This window comes from Lynx rufus, unplaced genomic scaffold, assembly GCF_022079265.1.
Source record: "Lynx rufus isolate CCGP_SWC_20201006 ecotype Redwood Valley unplaced genomic scaffold, mLynRuf1.p SCAF_18, whole genome shotgun sequence".
In the NCBI taxonomy this organism is placed as follows: Eukaryota; Metazoa; Chordata; class Mammalia; order Carnivora; family Felidae; genus Lynx; species Lynx rufus.
The window spans coordinates 40,528,281-40,545,056 of record NW_025814832.1 but is presented as its reverse complement, the minus strand read 5'-3'; the positions used below and the strand labels follow the sequence as shown (position 1 = coordinate 40,545,056).

At 36.4% G+C, this 16,776-nt stretch overlaps 1 protein-coding gene across 10 annotated transcripts in view; it reads right to left on the bottom strand.

Annotated features, from left to right (window-relative positions):
• Nucleotides 1–16,776, bottom strand: part of CDC27 (cell division cycle 27) — a 69,704-nt gene that overhangs the window by 25,685 nt on the left and 27,243 nt on the right. For 5 of the 10 annotated variants that reach the window (XM_047081669.1, XM_047081671.1, XM_047081665.1 and 2 more), the window contains 6 exons: nucleotides 12,491–12,588; nucleotides 11,598–11,752; nucleotides 11,288–11,499; nucleotides 10,194–10,308; nucleotides 7,637–7,770; nucleotides 899–998 (listed from right to left, as the gene is read on the bottom strand). In XM_047081669.1, coding sequence (XP_046937625.1) covers nucleotides 899–998; nucleotides 7,637–7,770; nucleotides 10,194–10,308; nucleotides 11,288–11,499; nucleotides 11,598–11,752; nucleotides 12,491–12,588 — 814 coding nt within the window. The remainder of the gene's footprint in view (nucleotides 1–898; nucleotides 999–7,636; nucleotides 7,771–10,193; nucleotides 10,309–11,287; nucleotides 11,500–11,597; nucleotides 11,753–12,490; nucleotides 12,589–16,776) is intronic. The other 5 variants (XM_047081673.1, XM_047081667.1, XM_047081668.1 and 2 more) reach the window with 1 other exon arrangement.

The window sequence follows — 16,776 nt, the reverse complement described above, 5'->3', positions numbered from 1 at the left end:
ATGTTCAGCCTTGAATGGTCTATATTTTTCTCAGAAAATATTTATAAATCAAAAATTTTCAAAGTCATTTAACTTTAAATGCAGCAATTCTGAAAATAAATTGTATTAATATATTAGTATGTAAGGTAAATCTGCATTAAGTGTTGCTCTTTTCTGAAAGTGTATCAGTTTCATTTATTACTTAAAAATTAGAAAATAAATGAATGCAATACTACCTAATTGTCTCAGAGTATTACAGCTAATAAGTCATAAAATTGTTGATTTGTTCATGTCAGAGTTAAAAATTGTCCATATTTGTCGATGGACCAAGAAAACTTACCAAGGGCGTAATGAGGCCCTCCAATTGTGCAAAAAAAACAAAGGACATGTGTTATAGTATCTGACATAACCATAGCACACCATCAAATCCAGAAGACTGGAATTGGTTTAATACTATCAACTAAACTATGTTCTTACTTGGATTTTATCAGTTTTTACATGATGAAATCATGTACTTCTTTTTTCTTTCTTTTTGGTGTGATAAGTCTATGAAATTTTGTCATATGTATGATTTGTGTAATCAACCACGACAGTAAGGATACAGGACTGTCCAACCATTACACAAAGAAATCCTTTGGGTTATACCCCATAGTCACATTGTCCCTCAAGTCCTAACTCCTAAAAACCACTGATCTGCTTCCCATCACAATAATTTTGTCTTTAGAACAATGTTTTAGAATATTTATTGAAGGACCAAGAAAATTTACAAATGTTATAGACAGCTTTCCCAATCAAAAAAATATTAAAAAATTTTAAATAGTCTCTGAATTTATTCATTAGAGATGGGAGTCATCAATGAACTGAAATTTAAGAGAGGGACGTGTTAAGGAAATGTGACATACAGAAATCTTTAAATTACCTTGGTTGTAGAGCTGTCACTAGTAAAGAGTCGCGAACTTCTTCGAGGCAATGCGTTTGGGGGAGATGTGATAGTGGGGCTCAATACCTGAGGTGTTGTACTAAAAAAAAATGAGGAAAAGTAGACATTAAAAAAAAAACCCCAGCTATGACCATTAACTATGGATTCGATTCAGATGCATTACAAAATATTCATTCATGTTTGCACTCTAGTTTGGTGAGTTTGGTCAGTCTGTCATCCCTCTATGAAAACTCAGGATTTAAAACCTGTGTTACCATAAAATGATGATGATTATAGGACCAGTCTTCACTCTATCTGAAACTGCTAATTTGAACTTAAAACAATCCACATAAAAATTCTGGGTCAATAAATGATAAACACATCTATAAACTAATTCTTTCTAGCCTTCATTTGCAACTATACCAAGCTAGAGAAAAAAGATAGTTGGACAGGGACGGTCTAAATGTGGGATATCTGCCAATAAATAAATACCATTGTAACAACTGATACTTGAGAAATAATTTCCCTATAAATTCAAACAACCACATCAAGGTTTATTTTGTTTAGAACAAAGGAATCTAACAACTGCTTGGGCACTTTTTTTTTTTTTTTTTTTTACTTTAAAGGCAAACCCTAAGATACAAGGATTCTATTCTTCAAAAGTAAGCAAACTTAGGGGCGCCTGGGTGGTTCAGCTGTTGAGCATCCAACTCCCGATTTCGGCTCAGGTCGTGATCTCACAGTTGTGGGATCAAGCCCTGAGCTGGGTTCCACGCTGGCTGGGCTCACGCTGGCGTGGAGCCTGCTTAAGATCCTCTCCTCCTCTCTCTCTCCCTCTGTCCCTCCCCCACATGTGTGTTCACGCTCTCAAAAAAAAACGTGAGCAAACTTAAAACCTGGAGTTATCTGAGAGTGGGTAAGTCTACAGGCTTAATGGTTTACAATTTATGGGAAATACCACTAAGTTACCTGGATTTGAGTCAAAGAGGCTTTGGAGAATAAAAGAGATACTGACCAGTGAGTAAAGAAAGCCCATGTGGTCCTTAACCCTTTCAAAAGACAGAATCTCAATGTAGGGATTTCAGCAAAGGATGTCATTTAGGTTGATGAATTTTATTTTATGATAATTTCTTTTAATTAAGATTATTTTTTTAGAGCAGTTTAAAGTGATAGCAGGGGCTCCTGGGTAGCTCAGCTGGTTAAGCATTGGACTCTTGACTTGGCTCAGGTCACGATCTCACGGTTTGTGAGTTTGAGCCCTGTATCAGGCTTGTGCTGTCAGTGTGGAGCCTGCTTGGAATTCTGTCTCTCCCTCTTTTTGACTCTTCCCTGCTCACACACTCTCTCTCTCAAAATAAATAAATAAACTAATAGCAACAACAAAAAAGGTTCACAGCAAAAGTGAGGGGAAGGTACAGAGAGAGCTGCCATATACTCCCAAGTCCCCACACATGCATAGTCTCCCCCACTGTCAACATCCCCCACCAGACTGCTACATTTGTTACAGGTGATGAGCCTACACTGACATTCTATAAAGTCCATAGTTTATCACAGAGTTCACTCCTGGTTTTGTGCATTCTATAGGTATGCACAAAGGTATAATGACATGTATCTATCCATCATGGTATCTATCATACAGAATATTTTCATTGCCCTAACCTCTGGGGTCTGCCTCTTCATCCCTCCCCCTCCAACTCCTGGCAACTACTGATCTTTTTATTGTCTCCATAGTTGTCTTTTCCAGAAACCAATCCATTTTTAAAAGTACAATATTCTTTATTTGAACAACTATGTGTCATTTACATTACAAATGTGAATTATATGTTGTCAATACTATTACCTAACTATAGAAGAGTTTGTCTGAGAAGTGGGAGGGAATAGTTTGATCCATGGAGCAGTTTATAGGGAGGACAATGCTGAGAAAAATGCTGAGACTTCTTAAATGCCACAAAAAGTTGTATAACATAACTCTTGTGGGGGTAGAAGTAAAAATAATAGTAAGAGGATTCTGGGGCTAGGAGTCTGAAGAAGACAAACTCTTCCTCTATTATAATTTTCATTAGGGTTCTGTTAGCTCCAAAGGGCAATGTGACAAAAGAAAACAATGTTCAAAGTCTGACAGGCATCAGAAAAATGAAGCAGGATACTGTGTGAGTTTTGAAACATTGGTCACAGCATGTGAAATATACATATCTCTTTATAACTTGCATCTGTTTAACTAGGAGCTTGAGAAGGAAAAGAATGTGCTCTAGAATCAAGACTGTTGAGGTTTGAGATCAAGTTCTATCACTTATTACCTATGTCATTATGTACCACTTATATTAAAACACTTTTTAAAAAAGCTTTTGTAAATAGTATCATTTTATGGCTCTGTAATAAAATCGGAAATATCCTACTAGTTATAAAAAGATGCCTTGGAAAGATTATAAAAATGATTTTTATAGGTTAATATAGAGAAAATGATATGTAAAATTTTGGGGCAATTTAGCTAAGAGAACTAGGCTATTCTAATCATTTCTAAAAAAACAACTTTCTAAAAAAAGAACAGACTTCCACCGCCAATTGTAATGAAACCCTATGGACCAGATTTATTCTCCCATCTTAAACAACTATAACACCGAACAAAAGATATGAAACAATGTTTTTCAGACATTGGACAGCAAGCACATATGCCTGAGGAAGAGTCCTGAGGACACGGTGCTGGGAAAGGGAACACAAATAGAACTCAGGGTCTCCCTGTGCAGAGAAGAAAATGCTGAGACTTCTGGGTAGTGAAGGCAACTAGAATATGCAGGGCAGAGTACTAGAAAGGGGAGAGCTACAAAGAGGGAGAGCTTCAAAGATCTGCAGGAAGTTTTCCTAGAATCCTCAGCTGAAAACTGAGAAGTGCAACTGTGTGTTATAATAAGGTACGTTATAATAAAGAATTCATTTGGTCTTTGTCTTGGATTCGTGAGAAGAAGCTTCTAAATTCTTTAAATTTCCCAAGTGATAGGAGTGTCTATTAGTTATGGCAGGTCCCTGAATTTATGCTAATGAAATGACTCATGATGGGGCCCTAGACAGTTTTGGGATACTGGGCTGCCCATGCTGAAAAGACCAACCACTGGTTAGAGGGTTAAAGCTTTGAGCTAAGTGTTAACAGCCTGGTCTCTAGGAAGGGGAGGGTGGCTAGGGATTAAGTTAAATCACATGGCCAATGATACAATCTATCATGCCCATGTGATGAACCCCAATAAAAACTCTATCAAAGCTCAGTGTAACTTCCAGGTTGGCAAACACACTGATGTGCTGGTGAGGGGACATATCTTGATTCCACAGGGAAAGGACATAGAAGCACTGTGTTCAGGACCCTCCCAGACCTCAGTCTTACTTGTCTGGTCCTGACTGGTACCCTTTATGATCAAGCTGTAAGTAGAGAACTTTCCTAAATTCTGTGAATTGTTCTAGCAAATTACTAAGCCTGAGAGAGTAACGAGAACCCTCAAATTTGTAGCTAGTTGGTCAGAAGTGAAGGTGACCCAGGAAGCCCCTGAATTTGCAGCAGGCAAGTCAATGAGGTTTGATAAGTCTTGTTGGGACTATGATCTTATTAGCCTGCAGAGTCTATACTAAGTCTGGGTGATTAGTACCAGAACTTACTGAAGTATTACAGTGAGGAAAACTACCTGAATCTAGAGAAAGAACTACTGGAAAGGAGCTGGCAGAACCATTCTTGGAGCTCACCCTGGGCTTGGAGTAGCCCATATTTTCAATAGCTAGAATTAAGAAACCTCACACTCAACAGGTCATTGAGTAGATACTCAAAGGATACTGCCTCAATAGCGAAGCATAATTAGTCCAGACTCAAGGCCACTCTTGTCGTACCTAACAAAACTTAAAAATCAAGACCTAAAGGAACAAACTGTTAACAAGTAACTACATCACAGAACAAAACAGAAGTACTTAAAAGAAAATAAAATAGTCTAGCACTCAACAATGTAAAATTTCCAATAAAAAAAAAAAACTAGGCATACAAAGATGCAGGAAAATATAACTTATATTAAACAGAGAAAAAAAAAATCAATAAAAAACAGACCCAGAGATAACATAGTAAAATAGTAGACAAAAATCATTAAAAAAGCTATTATACATATATTCCATATGCTCAAAAAGGTAGAAGAAAGAATAGGCATGTTAAAGGAGGGAAGCAAATCAGACCAGACGCTGCAGAAGAAAACATCGGTAAGTTGAAGACACAGCAATAACCACTATCCAAAATGAAACAGAAAAAGACTAGAAATGATATTGAACACAAAACTGGGCCGTGGGGACAACTTAACAGTCTAATACACATACATTTGGTGTCCTAGAAGGAGAGAGGGGGACATGACCAGAAAAAATATTAGAAGAAATAATGGCCAAAAATTAGCTAAATTTGATAAAAACTATGAACTCATAGATCCAAGGAGCTCTCGATCTCTGGCCAAGAAAGAAGAAAACTACGCTAGAGCACATCACAACCAAATGACTTAAAAATCAGTGATAAAAAGAAAATCATAAAACAGAAAAAAAGAGATAGATTACATATAGAGGAACAAAAATGAGAATGAGAGCAGACTTGTCAGAAACAACACAAGCTAGAAGTCAGCAGAACATCTTTAAAGAAAAAACTGCAAACGAGAATTCTATATCCAGTGAAAATTTATTTCAAAAACAAAAACAAAGGTAAAGTAAAAATTTTTTTCTAGACATACAAAAGCTGAAAAATTCATTACTGGCAGACTTGGACTATAAGAAATTTTAGTCTTTCAAGATGAAGGAAAAGAATACCAAATTGAAGTTTGGACCTACAGAAAGAGGACCAGAAATAGTAAATATGTGGGTAAATATAAAATAGATTTCTTTTTCTTATTTAAAAAAATTTCTATAGAAGATAAGTATTTAAGGGAGAAACCACAACAATGCACTGTGGAGTTTATACACATGTAGAAGCAAAATATATGCCAACAATAGTATAAAGATGTGGAGAAGAGCATGAAAACATACTGTTATAAGGTATATGATGTATATGAAGTGGTACAACATTACTTGAAAATAGACTTTAAGTTAAAGTGTATACTCTAAACACTAAAACAGCCTCTAAAAAGACAAAATAAAGAGTAATTGTTAATAAGACAATGTTATGGGTTGAACTGTTTTCCCAAAGAATATGTTGAAGCCCTAACCCCCCAGTACCTATGATTGTGACTTATTTGGATGTAGGGTCCTTGTAGATGTAATCAAGTTAAGATGAGGCCATTAGGGTGAGCTCTAATTCAGTATGACTGATGCCCTTATAAGAAGAGGGAAATTTGGATACAAAGGCACACAGGGAAGATGGCCATGTAAAGACAGAGGCAGATACTGGGTTATGCCTCCACAAACTAAGGAATGCCTGAGGCTACCAGAAGCTGGACAATATAAGAAAGGATCTTCCCTTGAAAGCTTCGGAGGAAGTATGGCCCTGTGAGCACCGTGATTTTGGATTATAGCTTCCATGACCGTGAGTGAATGCATTTCTGTAGTCTTAAGTGACCTAGTTTGCAATACTTTGTTATGGCAGCTGTAGAAAACTAATACAATAAATGAGACAAAATGGAATCAATAATACAAAAAAAAAAACAACCCATAACTCATACAAAATCATTAATAGTTGCTTATTAAAGTTAGTGTATTTGTTTAGCTTGAAGTGAAATGTATTATTCAGTAAATTACGTTTCCATATTCTTTAGGATTAGCATTTACTCAGCCTCTATCATGTTGTTCTGCAGGAGGCCTCAGGCTCCTTCTCATAATCGAGCCCAGGCAATCACTGTCATCTGTCTGTAAGTTGGCTCTCATGATAAGATTACCATCCTGGCATTTCAGAAATATTGAGGCCTTTTATATAGTCAAGGTATATGCACGTGAGTGTCTGTTTTAAGTCTTATAGTACACATTCACTATTTTAGAAGACAGAGTCGTATTCTTTTAAAACACTAGCTATGATTTATTTTTGAGTGCTTGAACAGGAAAAGAAATCCTATTTAACACCATTTCTGTGTGGAAATGGATTCATTATTTAAAGGTTTACCAAAAGATGATCTGTATACAGAAGTGCATAATAGGGGAAGAGGAGAATGAAATCTATTGTACTTGACCAATGAAGGTCATATAATAAGAAGAAAAGTATTTTGGAGGAGTGTTCAGAATATCAACTAGGGGCACCTTGGTGGCTCAGTCGGTTGAGCATTGGACTTCTGCTGGGGTCTTGATCTTGCGGTTCATGAGTTCGAGCCTCACAATGGGCTCATTGCTGACTGTGCAGAGCCTGCCTCAGATCCTCTGTCCCCACTTCTCTTTCTGCCTCTCCCCTGCACTCTTTCACTCTATAAAAAAATAAGCCTTTAAAAAAATACTCAATTAAAAATTATACTAGTCTTTTCAGTAAGTTTGAAACTTTTTTCTTCTTCCTTCCTTCCTCTTTTTAAAGATCTTATTTTTAAGTAAGCTTTACACCCAATGTGGGGCTTGAACTTACAACCCCAAGATCAAGAGTCTAATGCTCTACCGACTGAGCCAGCCAGGTGCCCCTAGAAATTTCTAGTATGACATTCAAAACTTGTAAGAGTCATTCTAGAATCTCAGGGAGGGTCAAAACCTGCCTAAAGGGAATAAAGTCATGTTTTATAGCAAGAAAAGCCAAATAATATCAAATAATGACACCACAATAAATACCTTGTTTGTGGGCCAGAACTTTGTGTTTGTGCAACAAGAATTGGAGTTACCTCTCGACTATTTCCGCTCTGTGAGAAGACAGACTTTGTTCCAGTTTGGCCGATTCTGGCAACAGACTGTAAAACACAAAAAGTCTAAGGTTTGTGAATTATAAATTGCACTGAAAATGATAAAAGACACCACGATGCTCCCATCTACATTTTCCCAGTGCAAGATTTCATAATACATACTGTCATCTGAAAACACAAATTAATGTCACAAATTAATGTCAATTAATATAGTAGGATTAACATCAAACTATTTCCTCACCTTAACATCAATATTTTTCTTTATTCTATCTTTTCATTTTTCACTTTAGTTTTTAAAGAAAGGCTCAAACTTCCTGAAAAAATTCCTAAAAAGCCAATTATTACATGTTCTCTAGGTGGAGCTAAGTGTTAACAAGAATTTTAAGACAGCTACTACTCTTGAGATTTATGAACATAAAAAATAACAATACAGGGAAGATTTTATAATCCTTCTTTGACACTTAGTAAAAACATTCCACAGTAGTCCAAAGGAATAAATTAAAAAAAAAATCATCTCATTATTTCCCACATTCTAAGTATATTGCTCTTAGAATTAACATTTCTTCCTGGTGTGTTCAATTTTTCATTAATTGGTCTCTATTCCCATGGAGGAGGAAAAAAACTTGCTTGCCTCTTCTGTCTCTATCACCTTTCTTCTATTAATTTTCAACACTTGGCTTCTTTATAAAATGCTCTGTGACTGTTGCATCAGTGGATATTTTTAATTTTTTTTTACTACCAGATAATTTTCTTCCAAATTTACTATTACTTTGATAGGCATTGGACATAATTCTCAAAGTGTACATTATAATTAATAACTAATAACTTTCTCACCAGATAGGAAAGCCTTATTTTTGGCCTTTCCTGTATTCAACATCACTGATCATGCCCTCCTTTTTGAGACTGTATAACTTCCAAAATAGTATGGTGTCTTGATTATTTGTCCTGTCACTTCATTTGCTGCCCTCTTCTTTCCACCGTTTTTAATTAAGTATGCTGTGTTCCTTCTCTACTCTCTTTTCCTAGGAGAGCCTGGCTATTTTAATAGCTTTAACTACTATTTCCATCACCAGGCCATATTCTTTCCTCTATGACTAACTATCCAGTAAATATTTTCATCTCCTCTACCCCCGCCTCAAAATAAAACTTTACAATCCTTCCTCCTCTTCCTTCCCCAAGTTGGGAACTCTACATTCACCCAAGGGACAAAACTTAGTCAACTCCGGACCTTCCTTATTTAACAAAGGTGTACTATGTACTGCATACAATATTCAGTTTGATATTTTTAGTTGATACTACGTGCAGACCTACAAGTACAGCTTTCCTAGGAATGTCTTGTAAGAGCAAGGGCAGAAGAGGGTAAGACAGCAGGTGGCTTTATCGTTTGGGCAATGAAATCGCCTACCCATCACTAACTGTCCTTAATGGTTTTGGCCTACTTCTCCCGATATGCTAATTACCATCCTACTATGCCTCCTTGTAATTATAATAAACTAATTTCCACAATTATACTTCACTCCTATAACGATGCAATGGCGGGTAGTTGTCAACTCTTAAAAATGAGATTTAAAGTAATTCAACACATTAAGTACTTTGCAGCCCCTTTTTTACTATTCTTGGAGTTTCTATTATTACTCATTAAGGAACTATTATAGAAACAAAACTTTACAGACTCCAAGGAATATTTGGAGTAAAAAAACAAGAATAAACATGTCTCTAGGAGGGTAAAGGGGCTGTATCAGTCACATACTAGTATGACTTATTTAGCTCCATTTCTTAAACATCTATTGAGCATGGCAATAGGCATTTTAAATACATAACCTAATTTAATTCTCACAGAAGGTAACCCTGTACCATAGATGTTTGAAACAAATGGCACTTTGACCTCTACTGCCATAGATCTATATAAGAGAACATTATTTAAAAAGTCTCAAAACTTGTAGTATTTACTATGAGGTTAAGGATACTGTCAAGTATTTTTCATTTTACTATACATTTACTATAAATTTACTATACATCCAAGAGAATCCACCATAAAAACTTTATTTTCAGAAACAGCTGGCTTTATACAAGTCAATTTTTTTCATGTTAATAATAGTACAATTAAAAGACAAATACAGTGGTGGGGACAAGTAAAACAATGGCAAGTATAGTTTCTGTTATTTATATTCAAAGGATAGAAACCTTTTTTATTTTTGTTTAAAAATGGGGAAATGAAAAGTACAAATCTGAGTCTTTATTTACCTACATGCTGAAATAAACTATTCTTGTGAGTTATGATCTTATATAGTCAAAGACCAATCAGCTTTGTATCTCCTGCTATAACCAGCAGCCTATGACAGTGATGACCTTCTTTCACATTTAGGTCAACAACTCTAAGGCAACAGTAAACTTATACAGTTAGATTCTCTCTGAGATTGCCTTTAACAGACTAGAATTTTAAACAAATTTCTTTCATCAGCATCAAAACTACTTTACACGGAAAATACCTTTTTTGAAGGGGCTCCAGTAGATGGCACGTCAATTACAGAAGATGTATTAGTGTAGTTTTGTAAATAGGATCCATCTCCAGGACTTGGGGTTTCTAATGGCAAAATCCCAAAACTGAGAAGAGGTTGAAATCAAGGTGTCAAAAAGTCATCAAGGCATATATAAAGCAGCAGTATACTTAAATTAGAAGGTCTAAAAGGAAGAGAATGGCAAATCAGTCTTGGGGGCAGTGAGGATCTGAGGGGCAGATTTAAAATAAGCTGTGAATGTAGACTATTCCACCCACCATAACTAAAATTAAAAAAGAAAAAAAAATCAAACAAGGAACTAAATTGAGCAGCAACTACTGATCTCAGGAGATTTATTGGAAATAAAGAAGAACAACTTTGTAAAAGTGAAGATCCAAATGACCAAATTATTTCAAATTCCTGGACTTTATGGGATTTAAACGACACTGTTACAGAAAGAGTGTCTCTAGAGATGCTGAATCCACACATGGATTCAGTGAGCTGTTAATGTCACGGTCATGCTGTTTTAGTTAGCTCTCCGGCCCCGGGACCCAATTCCTAGCATCAGTTCTAGCACAGAATTTTTAATTTTGATACTTTTGGATATGTATCCTCTGGGCTGGATTCCTATATTTATACACATATACATATACGTCTAGTAATTTTGACAAAATACTTCCTATTGATACATGTCAATTCTTCTGTGGTTTGGAAAACAGTACTTTAACAGTAACCACTGCTACCGCTCTGATGAGATCATAAGCATTCCAACATTCCAAAAGGTTCACTGCGATTCACTGACACACAGCCAAAAAGACAGTATCTTTTAACGCATACACTAGCTGAAGAAGGCATATTTAAGGGTTTTAAATTTTCCAGTATTTAACATTAAATTTTTATCAGAGGTATTATATTTTTAACTTCATTTTCTGAAAACAGAATAGGTCTATTACTGACTTACTAAATGCTTCTATTTCCATAGAAATTTAGAAGTTGCTGTTCATATTAATTTATATTACTAATATGAATTATTACAAATCATTTAATATTATAGCACATTTTAAAGTATTTTTTGTTTGTCTTACCTTGGGGTTAATGGGCTAAGAGCAGCTGGTCCTCCTAATAAGCTTCGACCAGTTTTTGGTTTATTTTGAACCTGTTTAGATAATATGGAAGTTCCTGTTCCAAGAGGGACAGTATCTGGTGAAATTACAGCTGAATCAATATAAGACACTGAGGAATCTGTATTCAAGGAGTACTTTGAATTGGAAGATTCTAAATTCAGTCTGTTTAATTCCTGAAACAGAAAATTTCCACCATGTCATTTATGATACATTTAGTTCATTCTTTTTTGTTTTCCATAATATTTGAACACTAGGATAGGATTATACTTACAATTGTGTCCTGGGGTGTTTCTGTAAGAACGGTCTCGGGTTGTCTATGAGATAAACTATGATTAGATACTAGTGTTGTGCAAGAGCTGGGCAGACAGTTGCTAAAGTTCTGTAAAGATGTTAATTTAAATGTTTGGTCAGGATCTGGCTTTTCACCTATGAAGGGAAAAAAAAAATGTATGCCTCTGAGGAAATGACAATTAATCTTTTTAAGTATGCATATATCAGTGGAAATAAGGCCTCACCCAGAGTTTTAAAGTTCTCCTGTTTCAGCTAATCAAATTTACTTCCCCAAAGCCCACCTATCAAGTTATTACAAAAATTTTCACATAAAGCTGTAAATTTAGGAAATAAACTATAATAACACTATTTTAAATATAATAAATCCTAGGAAAATGCAGATTTCTGTGCTTTTTTAAAGCAGAAAGCAACTAGATCTCATTTTGCTCCAGGTAAGGAGTGATGGTGCAGAACTGAAACCCAACAGACATTACAGTCAAGTTAGAAGCACTGCCATGGATACGTCCACGAGGTTTTAAAATGATCCTCATGCATTCTAGAGCACACATACTAAGACACTCTTCCCCCATGTTGTCCAGGTCTTATTTACATAACAGTTTCTGCTCCAGGAATTCTATTAGTTTCTTTCCTTATCCAGAAAGCTATTTTGCCTAGTGTTATACTCACAATACAACCCATTCTAGAGGACACAAGGCCACATCAGTCCTTAAACATGATTCTATTACCTTATTTCTTGTTCTCAATTTAACAGCCGTTAGCTTTGAAAAATGTTTTTCTTGTGAATAATTTGTATCACTCTCCGAGAATTAAGGAGCTGAGACAAAAAAGAAGAGGAAGCGGGGAACCCTCCCCTAGTCACCTCTACAAACCTACCTATTTCACATAATGATTCAAAGGGGGACCAGAGGAAAGGATTTAAACTAAGGCTCTTTTGGTAACATTCTGATCCTTTGGCAAGCCGATCTGTCTTGCTGTAAAGACAAACACATATGTTAGACAAGCTGCACAACCCAAAACATCATAAAGAATTTTTTGGTACAAAAAATTAGGTAACTCCGTTATGTGTATTTGTACACACACATACAAGTTCTGAGAGTACTCTTCTTGACACATTCCCTAAATTACTAATTTCCCCTTCTCACCACTCTCTAATCTATTATTTGGGGCGGTTTGAGTCAAAAGTCTGGTGAAAGCAAGCAGAACATGAATTGAACGGAATGCTAGCAAAATCAATTATCATTGCCTTCTTGAGTATTAGAATTGCTTTTAATTTGCTGTCAGAATCTAGAATTACTTAAAGAGATATGGACAATATCCAAATATTGCAGTCTTATGCTTAATTTTTAATGTAATATCCCAATGGTAATTTTGAAAGTGACTTAAATGCTTTAAATATAGTATATTTAAATGATCAGGCTTTCTAATGAAGTGGAGGTGGTAGCTCTTTAAAAAAAAAATTTTTTTTTTAAAGATTTTATTTTTAAGTAATCTCTGTACCCAAAGGAGGGCTTGAACTCACAACCCTGAGATCAAGAGTTGCATGTTCTGCCAACTGAGCCAGCCAGGTACCCCGAGGTGGTAGCTCTTAATGGAAAAAAATGTTCTAAAGAATTGGGGTGAAAAAATTATCAGATGGTACTGGGAAGAAACAGGTTAATCTAAGAACCAGACTTACCACCAGTTGTGTCCTAAACAGAAGTCTCATGAGCTATTATAGACAAAAAGATCAATAAGCTGTCTACCAAAATACTGGAGTTAAAAAAGATATCTTAACAAGCTACAGCTGCAAAACCACAACAGCTATGTATCCAGATTACTGGGTGCAATTTTGGTCACAAGACAGGCAAATGATGGCTGAAATGAAAAGCCAGTCTTTGGAGTAGAGTTTTCCCCCACTGGATGTTTAACCTTTAATATTTATAATGAATAAAAATAACCCATCCTTATCCTTTAAAAAAAAAATATACTGTTTTAAATTTATGAGAGAGGGAGACCATGAGTGGGGAAGAGGCAGAGAGAGACAGAGAGAGAGAATCCTAAGCAGGTTCCATACTGAAAGCACAGAGCCCAACAGGGGCTTGAACTCATGAACTGTGAGATCGTGACCTGAGCCAAAGTTGGATGTTCAACTAACAGCCACCCAGGCACCTCCCTCATTCTTTTAAAGAAGGGGAAAACCCTTCTTCATGGTTAGGGACTGATTCAACTCTACCTTCAAAACTTTTATATTTCTAAATGTTTATTTATTTTGAGAGAGAGTGTGCATACATGCACATGTGTGTATGAGTGGGGGAGGGAGAAACAGGGAGAGAGAATCCCAAGTGGGCTCCACACTGTCAGCACAGAGCTGGAAACAGGGCTCGATCCCACAAACTGTGAGATCCTGACCAAGCCGAATCAGGAGTCTGATGCTTAACTGACTGAGCCACCCAGGCGCCCAGCTCCTCTAAAACTTTTATTAATCTTGTTTAAAAAATTTTTTTAATGTTTATTTAGAGAGAGTACATGAGGGGGGAGAGGCAGAGAGAGAGAGAGAGAGAGAGAGAGTGAGAATCCAAAGGAAGCTCTGCGGTATCAATGCACAGCCCATCATGGGGCTTGATCTCATGAACTGTGAGATTATAACCTGAGCTGAAATCAAGAGTTGGACACTCAACCAAGAGAGGCACCCAGGCACCCCTAAAATAATTAGTAATACATAATAGTATTTTTGTGATTTTAATACTTTATTTTGTTTTATTAAACTTTATTTTAAAATAATTTTAGACTCACATACAAGTTGAAAAAAAATAAGAGTTCCCATGTACCCTACATCCAACTTCCCTCAATGACAACATCTGATACAACCATAGCACAATTATCAAAACTGGGAAATTGACAATAGCATAATACTGTAAACTAAACCACAGACTTTATTTGGGTTTCAGCAGTTTTTACACGCACTCATTTATGTATGGTTTTATGAAATTTCATCACACGTATAGATTTGTGTAACCATTACCACAATCAAGATATAGACAGAACTGTTCCAACAGCCCAGAGAAACTCCACAGCTGCCTCTGCACAGCCACATTCTTGCCTCAACTCTCCCCTCTGACAACCACTGATCTGTCCCTATCGTAATTTTATCATATCTATGTGTTTTTTTTAATTTTTTTTAATGTTTATTTATTTTTGAGAGAGAGAGACAGACCATGAGCAGGGGAGGGGCAGAGAGAGGGAGAGACACAGAATCTGAAGCAGGCTCCAGGCTCCGAGCTGTCAGCACAGAGCCCAACACGGGGCTCGAACTCACGAACTGTGAGATCATGACCTGAGCCAAAGTCAGACACTCAACTGACTGAGTCACCCAGGGACCCCTATCATATCTATGTTTAATGAGAAATTCTATTGGTCTGCATCCTCACCAGTACGTGGTACTGTTTGTTTTTTTTTTTTTTAATTTTTTAATTGAGAGAGAGAGAGACAGAGACAGAGAGAAAGAGAGAACATTAGCAAGAGGGGAAGAGGGGCAGAGGGAGAGAGAGAGAATCTCAAGCAGGCTCCACGCTCAGTGCAGAGCCTGACGTGGGCCTCCATTCCATGACCCTGGGATCATGACCTGAACTGAAATCAAGAGTCAGATGCTCAACAGACTGAGGCACCCAGGCGCCCTTGTCCGTTCTTATTTTAGCTATTTTAACAAGCGCGTAGTGGTTTCTAATGGTGTTTTTTATTAGCCTTTCCTTAACAGCTAAGGATCTGGTACAACTTTTCATGTGCTTACTTACCATCCATATATCCTCTTTGGTGAAGTAGCCATTCAAATATTTCACCCAGTCTAATTCCTTAGGTTTTAATTTTATTATTGAGAATTCAAGAAACAAAACTGTTTCTACCAAGTTTTTCCTACTTAGCATCTTACACTCCTTCTTAACTAGGTAGAACTGATTATTCCCCCCATTGGATAAAATACTGCTCAATTTTTTTCTTTTTTTTAAGAGAGAATGGGAGTGTGGGCTTGGGGTGGGTGGTAGATAGAGAATCTTAAGCAAGCTCCATACCCACAGGGCTCCATCTCAGGACCCTGAGATCATGACCTGAGCCAAAATCAAGAGTCTGATGCTCAACTGGCTGAGCCCCCCAGGTGCCCCCTGCTCAAATTTTATCACAGCATTTTTATTGTGATGATAAAAACTTACAAACTTTTGTTTACTGCTTCTCTCCTATTCTATTATAAACCTTTGAGGGCAGGGACTATGAGTGATTTATCTTTACATCTCCAGGACCAAGTACTATGTTTAGCCACAAAGGGAGGATGGACCTCAAAGTTTCTCAAATAAATGATAAAAAGAATCATAGTTGCATGAACTAAATTCATTACTCCATGTCTTTTTATTAAGACAAATGAAGATACTGCTATTGTATCTTTATTTACTCCTGTTCTCAAAAGAGTGATGTCATATGAAAATGAGCCCCCAAATTCAGGCAAATAATTTATTCTGTACAAAAAGACATTTTTGAGGTTTTTAAAAAACTACTATTCAAACTAGCCTCAATTTATCTTAAAACAGGTGCTTTCCTAATCCTCAGACAAGCAATCCTCAACCAATTCTCCTACAACATGTAACAGGTGACATTTACACAGGCGATGCACTCCCATGTGTGGATGAACAATTCCCGTTACCTGATTATATCTCCACCCTCTACTCCCCAACCAAGGAGTATTTCAGACTAAAAATGAGTGCAAACAATATTACAGTGATAACTTTGAATCACTCTCCCTTGCTTTCAAAAGACTAAATTTAAGTAAGTGTAGAGAAATTTTAAATACATTTCAAATGATTTGCAGATCACTGTTATTTCAACAACCATCGTGGAAATTTCTTAGGACATGCCTCCAAATTAGTATGGCAAACCAGATAGGAACTGCTATGCTTTATTACTGAAATTTATCTTCAAGCCTTGTTCTAAGGAGCCGAGGTGATATTTAATATTAGAGAAAAAACTTCACTCATTTCTTCTTTTTCCTCAGTGGATCACATGAAGATATTCTCCTCACCCAAGGTGGAAAAAACCTCCTATGTGCACTCAAATATTAGGTAGTGCTGCTGTGGCTATCATCATTAAAGCAAAGCAGATAGTGACAAATGGGATCAACATCTCCATGACTTTGTAAG